The following is an 18,411-nucleotide window of genomic DNA, read 5'->3' on the forward strand; positions in this document are numbered from 1 at the left end:
AACAGTAAATCAAATTTAGAGACCAGAACGAACGAGTATTAATGCCTCAATTGTTGTTGCCCGGAAAGTTTGTTGCCTTGTTGCCGAGTTGCCGAACTGTAACCTATTTTTTGGTTTGTTCGTTATTTATTTTGCCTTCTGACTTTAATATACTCCTTGAGACTTGCTCTAATTTGCGGTTGTCAGCAAATTTTTGAAAATATTTACTGTTGTTAGATGGGGAAAAACTAATACCGCTTGCCCTTACCCTTTGCAGATTGCCATGACTTTAGTTATTCGTTAGTTACAGCTTTTCTCCTCACTTTCTCTTTTTGTGGTTTTTCTGGTTGGGCAACTTTGATTTTCTGGTTTTAATTTGTTTGCAATTTTTTGGCAGTTTATGAATTATTCAATAAAGTTGCTCAATTTGGTTATGCTCGAGATGAATATTTAATAGGTTCCTAAGTGTCCATAATGTGGAGGCCAAAGTTAACTAAGTAGAGGAAGAGGATAATCACATCAATTGGGGTAATTGATTAATTGTATTTGAATGGAGCCAAAGAATCTGCTTGCTGGTTTCCTGGTATCAATAAAAGTGATTGAAGATTGTACATTTCAAAGACTGATACCAATTCCATTACATTTTCATATCAAACTAACAAACTTCCATTTAACACTTTATAAAACTTGCCTCCTCTTCAAAACACACACATAAAAGTTATCCTTTGGTTTGGCTGGGTGGTTTATTCAATTTAAGGACTATTTCATACACTTTTCAACTTGGCAAAAAAGGAATTTCTTTCCTTCACACACACACACAGGAACACATAGACTAAACCTCACCCTATCCTTTTATCGTGTTCATGTGATGATGGAGGAAAAAAAACTTGTGAGTACAGAAAAATAGAGTGCAAAAAGCATAAAGGAAAAACTGCTACAGGCATTTTCCAATTGTGGCAAATTACCCAGCTGAAAAGCAAAGAAAATGTCTGCCAAACAGGCGAAAGAATGAAAGAAGAATCTCATATCAAGTTTATTTTTGCATCCTCTTCTCCTTTACTTGTTTTTTTTTTTGCTATCCTATTCATTTTGCCCTTTGTAGTGGCCACTGCTGGGAATGGCCCATCAACTGAAATTTGTCGAGGTCAATTAGTAATTTTCGCGTAATGATGGCCAAAGGATCTCCACCGCCTGGGGCCATCAACATCAGTTTCCTTTATGATATTAGCGTTGTTTGACAACAAATATTTACACCAAAAATATCTGCAGACAGAGACATAGACCGTACCTCCAATGGGGCGCATGCAATTTAATTAGGAGAAAATGCGAAAAGGAAACATTTTCAATTTCAGTTTTCGCGAAAAAAAACGACAAACTTCAAGGCACAAGAGCAATTTACATAAAGGACCCCAAAAGTGTACTGAGACCATGGCACAATAACTCAATTCGGTTGTGGTAAAACCAAAAAGAAAAAAAAAAGTAATGGCAACACAAAACAGAGGTAGGTAAAGTGAAAACGAAACTTTTTCATCTGAGCATAGTAAATCCATGAGGATAGAGAGCTACATAGCAACAACTATGCTGCGGTGACAGGAGCTAAACCACCACCAACAACCACCCAACCACCCACATTCTACTACCCAAAGGAGCAGAGAAACTTTTCTCCGGACCCAAAAGAAGAAACTATGTGGAAAATATTTGAGAAAAATGTTGACATTTGCTTACTCAAAAACTGTGAGTTTGATTTGAAACTTTTGACAGAATTTGTTGGCGAAAAATTAAGCTGGTAGCACCACGAAATTGCTTTTGGTATTTGCCTTTTTTATTTTTGGATGCCGCAAACAATGCAGAGTTCAAGTCAAGTATTATTTGGTTGCCCAAGGTAACCAGGTTAAATGAGGCATTGAGGCAATTGAGTGACTGACAGTCAGGCAGACAGACAGACCCCCGGAACGAGAGGCCAGACAAACAGTTTATAAAAGTTAACCAAATAAGCTTATTGATGTGTGTTAGGGACTTAAATCTAATTTGCAAACAAAATAAACATTGCCTTTTGAATTTTAAATAAATCTATAGTAATACTTATCATGATTTCATTTAATGTACAATTTCTCGCTGTAATGTGATCGTTCCCTTGTGTGTTTAATAATAAGTTTCCTAAATTCTTTCAATCTTTTTTCGAATTATGCACTTGCATTGAAATTTTCTTCATAATATCTTTTAATATATTCTGATACCCAGAGTTTTTGGCTTTCAATTTATATTGATATCATGCTATTATAACCAAGTTTCAGTTTTCAACTTGCAAAATTTACGAGTGGTAAACTTTAGCCCAAAGAGGGGAGAGAAGGCATATAAACCACAAGGAGAATGCCGTAGCATCCAGAGTCAAAGATAAACTTTACGCCAAAAATGTAATATTAAATTTACGCAAGCCAACGACGGTATTGAGACGGGTAAAGGGGGTAAAAGATGGGTTGGCTTGGAAGATTTGGTTGTGCCGTCAGCGATTGGCAAGGATTTGCCAAGGCAGCAGGCAAAACTGTCAACGGAATTGCTGGTGCTGCTGTCGTCGCAATGCGTCGCTGTTCTCTTTTTCCTCCTTCTGCCTATTCCTTTTTATTCTTTGGCGTTAAATTGAGAAGCTGAGTGAATATTCTGCCCTTTTTTCTTTGTTTTGTTACTTATATTTTAGTTGTAATACATTTGCTTGACTGCTGCTGTTGACTTGGCGACTTTTGTAGCTCAGTGCGCACTGTGCCCGTTGAGGAGGATGACGATGATGTGGCCGATGTGGCTGAGGTTCCTGATGCGGCCGACGCCGATGAACCAGATGATATTGTGGAATTAGTGCGGAGAGTTGGTTGATACAAATCCTTGCCAGAAGCTTGACGCTGCAATTGTGGTATGCGGGTTGGATTTGGGTTAAGGACAGCTTCCGCATCCCCAACACAAGTAGGAGACTGCGGTTCCGTTGTAGTCTTTGCAGGTGCCGCAGCTGTTTGCATTGGTCGTGGTATAAGGGAGGTCCTCGATGGTGATTTTATGGGCGAAGCATACAAATCGCCATTGGGCGCCGACCAGGCACCCGGCGAACTGGGTCCCGAACCAGTGGGCTCAATTGAATAGACGCATTCAGTGCGTTCACCTTGCGGCGGAGTATCCTCATGAACTGGCGGGGGCACAGACTCAAATGATTGAAACGATCCGCTCAATGCGTTCATTGCTGTTGGCAATTCCGTTTCGGATCCCGGCAAAGTGCGAGGCTTAGGGCGTTTCAAAGAAGTGGCTGGCGATTTAGGCACAATGGGACCAAATATCAAGGTATTTTGCGTAATTAACGGCTCCCCGGGCTCATCCTCTCCACAATCTCTGGCCAGTTGTAGCGGTGATGTGGTGACATTTGTGCTATCCCGTCGATGCCTGCCCAAGGTTTGACTAGTGCTTCTTGGCGGCGGCACAGGAGGATTAAAATTCTGCGGTGGCAATGAATTCCGCTTGAAATTCACAGCCAATACCCCCTTTGCCGCCAAGTCATGGGCTGTGGGCAGAACTTTTGGGTAATTACGTTGCCTTAACAACTCCAATTGCTGGGCAGCTGTCAGGGGCACAGCATCATTATCCAATCTGTCGTCACGACTGGTGACATTGATGTCCACGTCATCGGCGTGAACAAAACTGGTGACCTGTTCATCGGCAGCCAAAATCATATCAACAGGATCAGAATGCGAATGCTGATGATGATGATGATGCTGATGATGCGTGGCTGGTTGAAGCACATCCTCACTTGGTTCAGTTAGAGCAGAGTTCTGACGTTGAAATAACAATTCATAGTGTTGCATATCATGCATGTGCTGAGGTGTCAGCAGGGCCAAATCGGAGACTTCCATGTCCTGGCATATAATGATTCGACTGCCATCTGCATTGGCCATTGCTGGTGGTGGCGATGGGGTATTAGTCGCAAAGCTGCCCGACTTGGGTAGCGTGTGATTGTGACTGCTAGGGTGTCCAGACATCCATTCGCAAACTTTCGTATGGGTATCCACAGTTGAGCAACTGAGTTGCCTCTGAATGGCATAACCATTAATTGGTGACCTTTGGCTTGTCTTAATGGCCTCATAGGTATTCGATTTCCTAACCACATCCAGTATATAACTATCATCGCCATCTCGAGACTTGCTGCAACGTTTTAGCTCGTCATCATTGGCGCCATCATATGAGAGAATGTTGCCGCCCAGTTTCCTTTTTAGCGGGGAAGTCTTGGCTCGTCGTCGACGTATCAGAAATGTTCCATATATAATCACGTTCAGGATTATAATCATGGCTATCAGAGCTATTAGTAATTGCATTGTGATCTCAGACTTGGCTACTGTTTCCGTCGAACTGCTACTCTCTGTCTTCACATCATTGGAGCCGGGACTAAAAGGGATGCCTGTGACCATCTCCTCACCACCTTCCCCCTGCTGTTTGTGAACATGACCAAAGGTAGGCGGGGCATTGTACATATTCTCTGCTGCCGCCTCTGTCGGTTCACCCACAACTCCCATCAGCATTTTCAAAGTTCGTACCGGATCTCCGGCACCATTATCACGTGAGCCGTAGTTGCTCATATGACCCGTAATCACATTACTTCCTGCAACCACATTCGACTCCTGCTGCTGCTGCTGCTGATGGTGCTGCTGCTGCTGTATGGCAGCTATTTGATTCAATTCATCGGGCAACTCTTTGTTCCAAAAATTCATATAGATCTGCCGATACTTGTAGCCCACGGATGGTGGTATACCTGAATCCAAAGAAAAACCGAAATGAATGTAAGCAATTGAAAGTCAAAGAAGTGCCTTACCAATATTGAGATAGGCCTGAGCACGTTTGTTGAATTCCGGCCAATCGAGGTCATATCGATCCCATTCCAGTGCATGTGAGTTGAGAAATGTCCCTTTCCATGGTGCCTTGGGATTGCTAATTAAAAAGATGCCAGCATGAGTATCGACAAACGATGGCAAAACCAATTTAATTTGAATATTTTTCCCCTCAATCCAATTCAAATGTGAATTTTAACCAAAAATATGAGATTATTATTCTCGGATAAAATTCATTGGCACAGTCAATTTTTATGAAACCGCAAAAATCTCATTTCCTTGTCCATAAGCCGCCAGAGTATTCATTTTGATCATTAAATAACATGATTATGACTATGGAAAAATTTCTAATAAACGCTGCCTTTGCCACCAAAGTGTAGAGAATTGCCAGCAGCTCCACCCCCGAGCACACACATCGCCCATAGCAAGCCAAAATGTCCTGCTAACGATCTCTGATTTCAGTTTTGATTGCCATTATTATGATGGTGATGTTTTTTTCATTTTATTCCATACCAGAGAAACCAGAGATGATGCACTTGAACTAATAATATTTGCATGTTCCCACCCAGAAAAAAAAAAAAAAAAAGCGGCAGTAAAAATTCTATTCATTTCTCTGTCCAAGCGTTGCAGATTGCGAAACGTGCCCCGTCGAGGCCATTAATTTCATCTCCCCACAATGCATCCGCATTCTCTCATTCTGATTCTCATTCGCATTCGGATTCGTATCCGGATTTTGCATTTTGCATTTGCATGCAGCAAGTTGCGCCTCATCGTCGTGTTTGATGTTGATGGCCATCGCCATCACAGTCACAAATCCGATGTAGCCACTCCTTGGAATACTCTTCCCCTTCTCACATCGCTTGATAACTTTCTTCGTTGCATGGAGTGCGGTGCAGTTTGCCAGCCATCCGTTTTCGCTTTTTCACTATTAAGTGTATACTCACCCAGTCTTCACGAAATTCGTCCAATATGCCATTACCGCCTCGGAAAGCAGCTTTTCCTGCACGGAATAGTTGTGGCTGGGGAAAGGACCAGCCGGCGCCAGAGGCGCACCAAAGATAAACGCCAATTCCTCGCCCATTATGCTATGCGGTAGCTGCAAGTGTAAAACGCAAAAACCACATTAGTTCATCACAAAGAAGTTTAAATACTCTATATTTGAATTGATATATTGGAAATTTAATTATTTATCTTTTCATAATGAATCTTTTGTACTTAGATAAGTTGCCTAATTAACTTCATATGAAATAGTTATATAAAATTAATCAATATTGTTAACAAAATCAATGAACTTTCCATCTTGGTTTCTCTACCCTTTCGAATGTAATGCGGTTGAAAATGTTTTGAAAATGGTCGAGTCCTTAGATCAGTGTGAAATGTTTTCAGCACCTTTTGTATGTTTTTGGTTTGGTTTGAGCAAAAGCAGCATCAATCTTCTTAGGCTGCCTGTATAAATATTATGGCCAGCCACTAAGTCCGTCTCTCCATTCATCCAACCATCCATCCGTCAGTAATGCTGGTTGGGGGCGGCGGGGGAGATGGCTGAGACGCGTCAGACTGCTGAATGTAAGTAGGTAATAAAGCCAACTTTTTATTGTAGCCATGAAAAATGTAACAAAGTCACAAAGCATTTTTGTCTGCGCTCATAAAAATGACTGTCCTTTTGGTAGTCATAGTAGTTGTTGTTCCTCCTGTGTTTGTCCTTCTGGTCGTCGTTGCTGTTGCTGTCCTTGTCGCCGTCTTATGGCATTTATGAATGATGAATTTCGCTTTTTGATTTTGCAATTGTGCGAATTTGATCAAATGCGCGCAAAAATATAGGAGCCCCAGAATATTGGTTTTTCGCTCAACAGCCATTCATCTGTCGTTTGATGAATCTTTTGGGTTCTTTAACCTCTTTTTTATTTTCTTGTGGCATCTTAGAATTGGACAATTTACAAGTTGACAACAAAAGTTAAAGGAATGGTGGGTGGGTTAGTCGGTTTTTGTAAATTTTTCTTTTATACTTTTTTTATTAAGTAAATTGATTTTCATACAAGTATGAACAATATAACTTTTCGTTTGATAGCATTCTTTTGTGTGTGTGTGTGTGTGTGTGTGTGTGTGTGTTGAGTGAAATGGCAATAGAGTTAAAGCTTTAAAGTATGCAAAAAATATGCACTTTCAGATATTTAAATTGTTTACACAGAACTTGTTTGAGAGAGAGATAGATTCCACATCAATAAATTATCGATTCGTGTAACAGTTTTCTCCCATTGAAATTAATTGCCAACTTTTTTATTTTAGCGATATTTCAGCTCAATTCAATTTAACTTCAAGCACTTTAATATATTCTCATGAATTTTTAATGGCAATTAAATTTGTTTTTCTTGTTGTTTTTGTTTTCAATTGCAGTTTTTGTTTTTGTTTTTTTTTTAAATTTGTGTCTACTGTTGCCATTTCCTGTCCCAATTATCATTTCTAACAAATGTGGAATTTTAAATAAATACAACACGCAGACGGAAATTCAATTTCTGTGAAAATAAATGTGTACATTTTTGTGAATTATAACTCTGGTTTATATATATTACAAGCTCTTCGTCCTTACTCCTACATCCTGTTGTGTATCCTTGCCAACGGCTACGCCCACACAAAGGCGGATGCTTACAATTTGACTTAGCACCCATTTGTCGTAATAAACCTAATCGAGTTTATGGCCAACACGCAGTTTGTAAATTTTCCAAATAAATATTTCATAAATTGGCCTAAATGGGAATACCAGGAAATTTCTGTTACTTCAACACTTTTAAGCTACCCACCACACCAGATGTTATTTAATTTACTAGCAATTAGAAGAATTCATCCATTCTGGTTCCTTATTATTAACAAACATCTCGACTTAGATTCAAGTCTTAGAGACAACATTTCTTTCCTTCTTTTGCAACCACAAAACTTTTCCTCATCAAAAAAAAAATATATATATATATATTTTTAAGTTTCAATCATATTTATTTTATTTTCATAAATTTTCTTTTTCCTTCCTCAAACATTCATTTTGTATTCTTATCAAAAGTAGTCTATGAGAGTCGGTCAACAACAAAAAAAAAAGAAAGGAAAAACTTTCGACAACCAAAAAATAAAGGAAAAATAAAACGCACACAAAAAAAAAAGAAGGGACCCAAACAGACGGGACATACTTCAAGTTGTGGGTTTGAGAACAAAAAAAAAAAAAAGAGAGGAATTTCTCGTTATGCTGACCGCGTTTAGAATGCGAAGTTGATGAGCTTCGTGAGTGTGTTCTCCTATGGCGAAGGAGTGGAATTTTATATACAAAAACTTATTAATCTTCTTTTACAATCAGGCAACAAGCGTCTTTTGTGTACTTGTATTCTACTGCTTTGCCCCTTTTCAATTCAATTAAATTAATATAAAATTTAATGGGTTCTTTTCTGCGAATTCATAGACAAACTCTGTCAGTGGGTTGAAACTTTTATTAAAGAACAAAATGTCAAAGTTTGCAACATTTTGTTCAATCAATGTTTTTCTAGGAAATACTACAAAATGAATACAAGAACAATTATTGTAAGTAGAAGCCACACAAATAATAGGCAAAATCAGTAAAAAAATAAGCCGCATTTTAGATAAACTATACAATTACGATAATTTTTTTTTTTCAATAGGTTTGTTTAAAGTTGTTAAAGACATGTAAGAATTAGAAACTTATGGAAACGGCTAGCAATTTTAATAATGTCTAATTACTTGCAAATATTAAATAAAATATAATTGGTATTCATGTTATGATGGAAAGTCAAATCAGAATATTTACATATTTTGCCTGAATTTCGATACATTTTCAACATTTAATTCCAGTAAAACATTTATTTAAGTTCTTCTCGTTTGTATAAGAGAAGTGAATAGCATACTTACATATACATACTTACTGCTCGGCAGTAATTCAATTGAATTTTCTTTATTAAATGATAAATATCTGTGCTCAGAAATCTTATTCCACATGATTTGCAGCAATTTTAGCAATTGCCCTAAAACGCCTCAGTCACTCACTTGAAGCCTTCTCAAGTGCATAAACGCAGTTACCCCCCAAAGGTCCTTATTCTCTTCAGTTGGCTTGGCCCATTTAGTTAAGACGGCGGTTTCTTTAGTTCGGCTTTCTTCTGCTCTTCAGCTGGCAAAACATGCAAGACATGTGCCAAAAAGTTTTACAATATGCCCGCGGCCTTAGTCACAGAGCACGAGAAGAAATATATGTGGGATCTGGCTTGTTTTTGCAAAGAGAAGTGCTGCTGGAATGTGGGCGTTACTGTCTAACTTCTGTCCGTTTTGTTGAGTGGCCTGGATGCTTAAGCATCAAGCTTGGCATGAAAATGCTGTAGTCGTAGTAGTCGTAGAAGCACTTGCTGCAGAAGCGCAGTTTATGCACAAAAATTTTCACATTCAACTGAAGCATTTCTTTTGGTTTGTTTCGCCTTCTTCTTGTGGTTTTTCTCGTTTTGTGATATGCAAAAAGCATGATGCTTTTGTAAAGCATCTAAAGTAGTCATCGTGTTGTGTGTATTTGCATGTTTTTTTATGGTCTATTTGTATACTGACTATATGGCAGGACTAACTGGGGAAGTTTTGGAGATAAACTTAATTGTGGGATATTTACCTTAAAAGCAGGTGATATTAAAAGTTACTTTTCAAACTGATAACAGACAAAGTAATTAACTCGGGAGTCCTTTTTTAACTTCATGACTTCATTCATTTAGTTATTTATTTAATGCAATGTCTGTCTTTAGGTTTGATTTGATTTAAAACTGTTGTTTTAAACGATTTAACGTAATTTTGAGCAGTTGAAATGAATACTGCAACAGTGCTGTTAGCTATAATGTTTAATTCCGACAATTTATTAGACTTATTTACCCAACTAAAAATTGCCCGCTATTAAAAAGTTATTGCCCTCTGGTTTCAGACTACAACTAAATACTACTACTACTACAATATTTACCACAAATCGTTGTCGCATTTAAAAAGTCATACAAACTGCATTATTTATTTTGTTTCATCTATTTTTAGTTGAAGTTTATTTTGCCAAAAAATTTGCTTTATGACCAACTTTTGTGGTATGTATAGAAAAATTCGCCAAAGCCAAAGTTGCCAACCAAAAATAAAGGACAAAAATAAACCAAAAACAAGAGGAAAATCTAACTTTGCTTTGGTTGAATGTCCCTTTTGTTTAGATTTTTATTTAAGTTTTCATATTCATTATTTTTATGTGTCTGTTTTACTTCAGTCTGCTGGTCAACAGAATTGGTAACTTTGGCAACTGATTTGGTCTCTAACAAGCAGAATTTGTTGTTGCTTTAGAAGGTTATCAATAAGAAAAGAGATAAAGTCATCTTTTGGGATGTTTAACCCAAGCTTCAAATGATACAAAAATTTAAACATACATATATATATCCCAAAGATTTTAATTAATTCAAAAGTAAATTTTATGTTCTTCTTTTCCATTAATTCAACTTGTCTTTGTCTATCAAAGTTTGTCAAAGTTATTTGCTTTCAATATTTGGATTCGTTCAGAATCATTTTCTGTCATTTATTTCTCATTAGTCATGCATTAAAATGGCAATTATTTACTTAGTCTTGGTAATGTGAAATTACAAATAAATATGCCCATTTATTTATACAGTAGAGAACACAAAATTCGGCCTTGGCAACGCACAAACAGCCAAACAGAGAGAAAAGGAATACAAAAGCTATCTCAAAAAGGCAATCAGTAACAAATCCATAAGCATGACAAAGCCATAAAAACTGCCAGCGGAGAGAAAGAGAAAGAGAGGGAACGAAAGGACTCTAAGCAGAGACACAAATATCGGATGAACCCAACCACCACGCCCAGTGATAGGGACTGCTGACCCGTTGGCGGACGACACAAATGAACCCCCAAAGTCAAGTGGATGCCGTCTACTTAGCCAAGACTTGTCTGTTGATGTTTTTGTTTCTGTTTTTGGCTTATGTTCCCTTTTTCTTTCCTCTCCTGTTGTTGTTTTTTGGTCGTCTTTTGTTTTTTATATATACATATATATTTTTCGTTTTTCTGTTCTCGGCGTGAGGTTGGTTTAAAGGCAGTTCATTGTCTTTATTATGATCATTCGCGGAGACTCCTGAAAAGTTGCGAATTGCTGGCCAATGATGAACTGAGCTGGTTTTGGGCAAACCGCATGCCGAGTCAAACTTTTATGGAATCTCTCCCTTTTATACCCTTTCGCCCGCGCACCATTCGCCAAAGTCGAAAATTGTTTGGCCATTATTATTTTCTATTATGGCAAAACAAGAAACAGACATACAGGGAGACAGAGAGAGAGAGAGAGAGAGAGAGACAGAGACAGAAAACTAACATGGAAACTCATTAGATGCCAGCTCATCATGCTGGCTAGTTGGGCAAATATTTCGTACGGCCAACAACGCTTGACCACGGTATTTAAATGAAAAACGCTGTGTAATGGCAAAATTTGCCATTTCAATGAAAGTCAAAAGCAAAACCAACTTTCCAATACATATTTACGTACTCGTACTTACATTTGCATACGCTCCCATTGCACTGTTATGTCCGAAAACGTACATATAATTACGTCGATTGACATCAGCATGGAACATGCCAGTCTGTAATAGTGGACCCACAACCCGGGCATCCGAAAGTATGTCCAGCACAACATCACGGTGCTCCAAATTGGTGGCCTTAATCGGATTGTTGTACATGTCCTGGTATCTGCGAATGAATGAAAGAGAAAAAAGAACTTTGTATTGGCAAAACAATATGAGCATCATTACAACGCGGCGTATGCGTAATGTGCATTGTTAACATTCGGTTTGTTGCCGTCAAATGCGAGCAAGTTTACTTAATTATGTGGTTTGCTTTTTGTTATCATCAGCAGCAACAAAATCAATGCATCAGCATTACCACATCAGATGTCGACATAATCAATGAAACAGAAGTAGTTTTTGATTAGTAAGAGTGAAATTAAGCTGATTTCTAATTTTATTTCGTTTGCTTTTTAAGTCCGATAAAACAACTACAACGACTTTTAATTCCTTACAAACGTTTAATGTTTCCTCAATTTAGACATAAAAGGCAATAAAATTTGTCATAAAATAGATTTTTGCTTAGAATTTTGGGGGAAAGTAACCACCAAAGCAACTCAGAGCACGACATTATTGTGGGCCAACAGTAAAATATAAGAAACTAAATTCCCAGTATGCATTCGGTTTTGTCCCGTGGATGTGTTTGTACATGTCAAGCACAACACTTGGCCTTTTTTTTCATAAGATGTTCACCTGCCTAGGTACAACATGGCCCAGAGAAACAAACAGAAACCACATAAACATGGGGCAGGAGGAAAAAAATGGCTGGCAGGCGCGTTTTTCAACGTCTTCTCTGGCCTAACTTAATGTACATATAAATAAATAGAGCCATATATTACAACATCTTCGTCTTGCTTGTACTTATTTTTCCCCTACTTATGTCTTCTCCTTCTTATACTTTTTCCTTTGGTTTTTTGTTTTTTGGTTTGGTTTGTTTGTTGGTTTGTCTGTCTCTCGGTTTGTGTGTGTGTGTGTGTGTGTGTGTTCTGTGGCATGTTATGCATTTTATTGTCGGCTACTTAAGTTATGCACTTTGACCTCGATACAGAAAGCCAAAGTGGACCCCCCAAGGAGCCAGAGAAAAAGGAGAGGGCCAACCAGAACGGTAGGCCACTCATATGAATGTATAGCCCAAGGTGGCTCAGAGAAGACGTGTTGGCTTCTCTTCATCCTTACCACACATCTGCTTATGTGCTCTGCAGGAAACGATGAGCATGCGAATGCTTCAAGCCGGAGACACATGTTTGCACGTATGTCATGCCATTGGACTTGACGTTGCCATATAATATTTATTTGTCGTTAACTTTAATATATATACAAAAGGAAATTTATGTTGCCTTTAAGAAAATAACTATGTTATAAATATATATTGGACTGTTTAGAATTTCTTCAATCTAAGCCACGCTTTAAGCACTCTTTAAATTCTTCAGACATCACAAATATAGTCAAACGAATACATTTGAATCTAGCGACATGATGGCATTATAATAATCCTCTCCGCCCACTTAATTAAAAATGCATACAAAAATCCAAATCATGGATTCATTCGGTTAAACAGAAAACTTTTGCCGCTGTCCGGCCACAGAAAAGCAGCATCAAAATGTGACAAGGCAAATATAATTTGGATATCAGACACAAAATGCGACAAGCAAACAGATTTTGCATGCATACCAAGCACAAATGCTTAATTAAAAGTTGTCCAAACAAACAACGACCAAAAAAACCAAAACGCAGGAGAAAAAAAGTAAAGGAACATGGAAACCATGAAATAGAAAACATTTGAGGTGGTCGCCATATAGCCAAAGCAAACGCAAACATCCAACCTAAGACGAAAGTTGTGTAAACCAAAGGCAACCACGACAATATAATTAAATATATGCATATATATACATATATATACGACAATGTTACGTATACGCACCGCAATATGCGTCCACAAAGGAGCAAAAACATATGAAAACACTCAAAACTAACCGCAAAACCCTCGAAAAACACCCGACACCGTAGACCGTAGACGGAGAAACTGAACAAACGCCTCTGGCAAATGGCAAATGGCAACCAGAAATATGCACAACAAACAACACTTGAAAGTATGCAATGAAAAACACAAAAGGCCAAAGAGGCGAAAGCAAACTCTGAAGCGGAACAAAAGCGAAACAGCATCATTTGGTTTGCTGTCACGCCCACAGACAAACCGACAGATACAGGGACAAATAGACAGACAAAAACCAACATATTCACACCCAGACACACACACAGACACCTTGACTAGTTACCAAAGCTATGACCATTCAAAGTTCTCATACAAAACCTGTGATAAAATTTGCTTTTCGGTCATATGAACAAAAAAAGTATGCAACAAATTTGAGATTAAAACAACATCAAATGACTAAAAACTATTGTAAACATTAGGAATATTTTAAATAAGCCCGCTCCTCGTCTCAGTGAATTTCCCCGATAACCGAATTTGGGCACACTAAAAGGGGATAATACGCTAAGGCGGGGTACGGGCACACTCTCTTGAATATAGTCAATAAGACCGCATGTGCACTTAATTTGAAAATAAATAAAATCCGGAAATATAAAGACAATCCCAAGGGATTAATTACTTTAAAAAGTAGAGAGTTTACAAATCAGGTGTGGGGTTTGCCCTAAAGAACGTATTTTCATGAAATACACCGAGATCATTAAATTAAACAAAACAGCATTGTTTGAGTTGCTAGCGGCCAAGGAAGTACCTTGCGACAAAGAAGCGTCAATTTACCAATTGCGAGCATTGGTAAAAGCAGTCATGGCACAGAATCAGTCTGGAGAGAGTGATGTACCCGAAGAGCAGGCAGTCAGCCCAGCAGTGTCTGCAAATGTGCTTGCCGGACAACTTGTGGATGTTGGTCCGGAGCCTCTTATTGAGCAGCGCGGCGTGGGAAACATTGAGCAGCCAAGTACGGATCAAGTGGGTGCTAACCAGTTGCCGACGATGTCTCGTGAGACCCCTGTAGGGCCAGACACGAACGTGCATGTTCGTGAAGGCGCACAAGCGAGCGAAACCGACGAATTGGCTTCGATTCTTAGTAGCATCGAATTGTATACAGCACGTAAAAACCTGGCGGAGCTAAAAACACGTGTTATGGAGCTGGAGGAGAACTTAAGCGGACCGGAATATAATTGCCGCATGAACTTGAAAGATGTCGAAACTACTGTACCTAAATTCTCTGGTGATGGTGATCTGTCCATTCACGTATGGATTCGTGAGCTGGAGAAAGCAGCAAGAGTGTATGTACTGAGTGATGACCAATGTTGGTCGTTGGGCAACCGACTGCTGGATGGATCTGCTAAAGCATACATGACATATGAAAAGACTACAACCTGGAGCGAGCTGAAGGATGCCCTTGTGAAGGTATTTGGCCTACAAATGACAAACTACGAGATTGCTAACCAGATGAGGAAGCGCTCAATTGGCAAAGGAGAGTCACTCTTGCAGTATCTCATCATTATGCGAAATATTGCTCAGCAGGGCAATTTTGAAGACACCGATGTGGTCAAATACATTGTTGACGGACTACAAGATCGAACCGGATTGTCAGCTCCTTTGTATTATTGTACTTCTCTGAACGAATTGCGAGAGAAGATGATGCGTTTTCAAACAGTTCAGCCACCAGCCAAAAACTACGTTACTCAGGCTCGTCAGACTTCAGACCGTGCGCAGGCCATTACGCCTGCTGCAAAGGATAAGAGATGTTTCAATTGCCGCCAGATTGGTCACTTAATGTTTGACTGTCCACGCCCGGAGAGACCAAAAGGAAGTTGCTATCGGTGCTTCAAAGTGGGCCATCAGTACCGGAATTGTCCAATGCGAACCCAGATCGCCGCCATGAGCTCTAGTGAAGACCCGGACACCATTGATGATAAGTCATTTATTCAATTAGTAAGTTTAAGAATATCTTGTAAAGGGGGATGCACTGATGTTAATAATATTTTTGCCCTATTAGATTCCGGAAGCCCAGTAAGTTTTGCCAGTAGAGCGTTGATGCCGCATTTAGATTGCGATAAATTAGTTAAAAGTTCTTTTCATGGACTGAGCGGTGGCTCTATTCTGACTTTTGGAACAGTCAAATGTTTAGTTCTGTTTTGCAAAAAATATTATGAAATTCAATTTTTAGTTATTCCCGATAATATTATGCCGACGCAACTACTTCTTGGTAGAGACGCCTTGAATAAAATAGGTCTTAAGTTCTCATTGATTGAAAATGTAAGAAAGTATGAAAAGAATTCCGCATCATTAAAGAGTACCATTGCTTTTGTTTACAAATCCTTCTGTGCATCCCTGTTTACTAAATATCCTAAGCATAATACCATTAGTAATAACACCACTGATCTAGATAATAATTGTAATAACCCTAATGTAAACACGAATGCATCCCCGTTTCGAGAATGGCTAACAGAGTTGCAAACTGTTTGTGCAACGCTGTCAGATACCGGGAATACTACTGTTGGCAGTGAATTTGGATTAGGCGCGATGCGTGAGTGCCGAGACATTGTGCATGAGCATTACATTGACCGATTTTCAATTAATTACGGGTTGCCTAAATATATGATGAGAATATGTCTGACAGATACAACACCATTTCATAGTAGTCCTAGAAGGTTATCGTATCATGAAAGAGAAATCGTTTCTAAAACGGTTAGTGAGTTGTTAGCCAATAATGTAATCCGACCAAGCAACTCTCCCTATGCGTCCGCCATCGTCCTAGTGCGAAAAAAGGATGGCAATATACGAATGTGCGTTGATTATCGAGGTTTAAATAAGAAGACTGTGAGGGATAATTTTCCATTGCCTTTGATAGAAGATTGCCTAGAATACCTGGAGAGCAAGACCGTTTTCTCCGTCATAGATTTGAAAAGTGGCTTTTACCATGTAGGCATGGAAGAGGATTCAATTAAATACACAGCATTCGTTACACCCGATGGGCAGTTCGAATATCTGAGAATGCCTTTTGGTCTAAAGAACGGACCAGCTGTATTTCAGAGATTTATATCGAACATACTTAGTGATATGATTAGAGATCGAGAACTTGTAGTATATATGGACGACATTATTCTTGCCACCCGCACCGTAGATCAGCATCTTAAGTTGTTAGCAAAACTGTTAGATCGTTTTATTCAGTACAATTTAGAGCTCAATTTGAAGAAAAGCATTTTCCTACAGAAGAGCATAGATTATTTAGGATATGAAGTCAGTGAAAAGGGAATTTTACCAAATAATACACATTTAAAAGCTATTCAAGAATACCCAGAACCACTTAACAGCAAAGCGTTACACTCGTGCTTAGGCTTATTCTCTTATTTTCGCAAATTTGTTCCGAATTTCTCCCGCATAGCTAAACCGTTAACTGAGTTGCTTAAACAAGGTGGTCCATTTCCGATGAACAAAACCGCTAAAAATGTATTTCTTACATTAAGATCCGCCTTATCCAGTCCGCCCGTATTAGCTATCTTTAACCCTAACTACGAAACTGAGTTGCATACTGACGCCAGTTCAAATGGCTTTGGTGCCTCTTTGATGCAAAGACAGACTGATGGCAAAATGCATCCAGTCTCTTATTATTCCCGAAAGGCGACAGCCGCCGAGTCCCGTTATCACAGTTTTGAGCTTGAAACTTTGGCCATAATATATGCCGTGCGCCGATTTCGCGTTTATTTAGAACACAGACCATTTTTGATCGTTACCGATTGTAATTCATTGGTCCAAACCTTGAGTAAAAAATCAATAAATCCCCGCATTGCGCGGTGGTCGTTGGAATTGGAAAACTTTGATTATACCATTGCTCACAGACCCGGTTCAAACATGGGCCATGTAGACGCATTAAGTCGGCAAACCGAGTTGTTAGAGAATATTGTAGAAGGTGATTTTGATCCTTGCGATTTATTAGTGAAGAGAGACCAGAATGCCCCAATTGAACCTTGTGAACCGCATATTACTTTTGAGGAAAGTTGCGTTAAACCGTGTGAGTCTGGTAGAGATTTGACCAAGCTGTGTGCTATTCAAGATGATAGTTGCGTTGAATCATGTGAGTTAGTTAAACCGCCTGAGTTTGAAAGTGATTTTATAGAACCGTGTGTTCCCTTAGAGAAAAATGAGTTTAAAAGAGATTCGATTAGGCCGTATGCCGTTTTAGAACAGAGTTGTTCCGAACCGTGTGAGATAAAACCTTGTGAGATAAAACCGTTTGAGACAAAACCGTGTGAGACAGACCCTTGTGAGATAAAACCGTTTGAGACAAAACCGTGTGAGACAGACCCTTGTGAGATAAAACCGTTTGAGACAAAACCGTGTGAGATAGACCTGTGTGAGAAAAACCCGTGTAAGATAGACCCGTGTGAGATAAAACCGTGTGAGATAAAACCGTTTGAGACAAAACCGTGTGAGATAGACCTGTGTGAGAAAAACCCGTGTAAGATAGACCCGTGTGAGATAAACCCGTGTAAAATAGAACCATGTGCTCCTTTAGGGAAGAATTATTTAGGACCGTTTGGGACAAACCCGTGTGTTCATTTAGCGAAGAGTTGTTTCAGACCGTGTGAGCTATGTTTAGAAAGAAGTCGGTTAAAACTGGTTAAGAATAAACCTTGCGTTTCTTTAAATGAAAGTTCTGTTGATCCGAGATTGAGTAACCAAATCGAAAGAAGTGACCAGCTCGATCGAAATGAGTCGGCAAACCTGGTTGGTGTAGTGGGTGCGTCTCCGCAAGATGTTGATTTATTATTGCAGTCAGAACAAATAAGAGATCCGGATATCCGTAAACTAAGAGAAAATTTAGAAAAAGGCAATGATGTTGGATTTGAGTTAATAGATGGTATAGTGTACAAAAGAAATGCTAAGGAAAGACTGTGTTTGTATGCACCGGCTCGCATGCAAGGGGAATTAATAAGAAGGTGTCACGAGAAACTAGGTCAT

The 18,411-nt window shown here is 38.9% G+C and overlaps 1 protein-coding gene across 1 annotated transcript in view; it reads right to left on the minus strand.

Annotated features, from left to right (window-relative positions):
* Positions 1–2,095: 2,095 nt before the first annotated feature.
* LOC6647798 overlaps positions 2,096–18,411 on the minus strand; it is a 39,537-nt gene continuing 23,221 nt past the window's right edge. Inside the window, exons 8-11 of the mRNA XM_023178589.2 lie at positions 11,394–11,583; positions 5,783–5,934; positions 4,823–4,938; positions 2,096–4,762 (exon numbers count right to left, since the gene is read on the minus strand). Coding sequence (XP_023034357.1) covers positions 2,664–4,762; positions 4,823–4,938; positions 5,783–5,934; positions 11,394–11,583 — 2,557 coding nt within the window. The 3' untranslated portion in view covers positions 2,096–2,663. The remainder of the gene's footprint in view (positions 4,763–4,822; positions 4,939–5,782; positions 5,935–11,393; positions 11,584–18,411) is intronic.

Source organism: Drosophila willistoni, chromosome 3R (assembly GCF_018902025.1).
Source record: "Drosophila willistoni isolate 14030-0811.24 chromosome 3R, UCI_dwil_1.1, whole genome shotgun sequence".
NCBI classification, from domain to species: domain Eukaryota; kingdom Metazoa; phylum Arthropoda; class Insecta; order Diptera; family Drosophilidae; genus Drosophila; species Drosophila willistoni.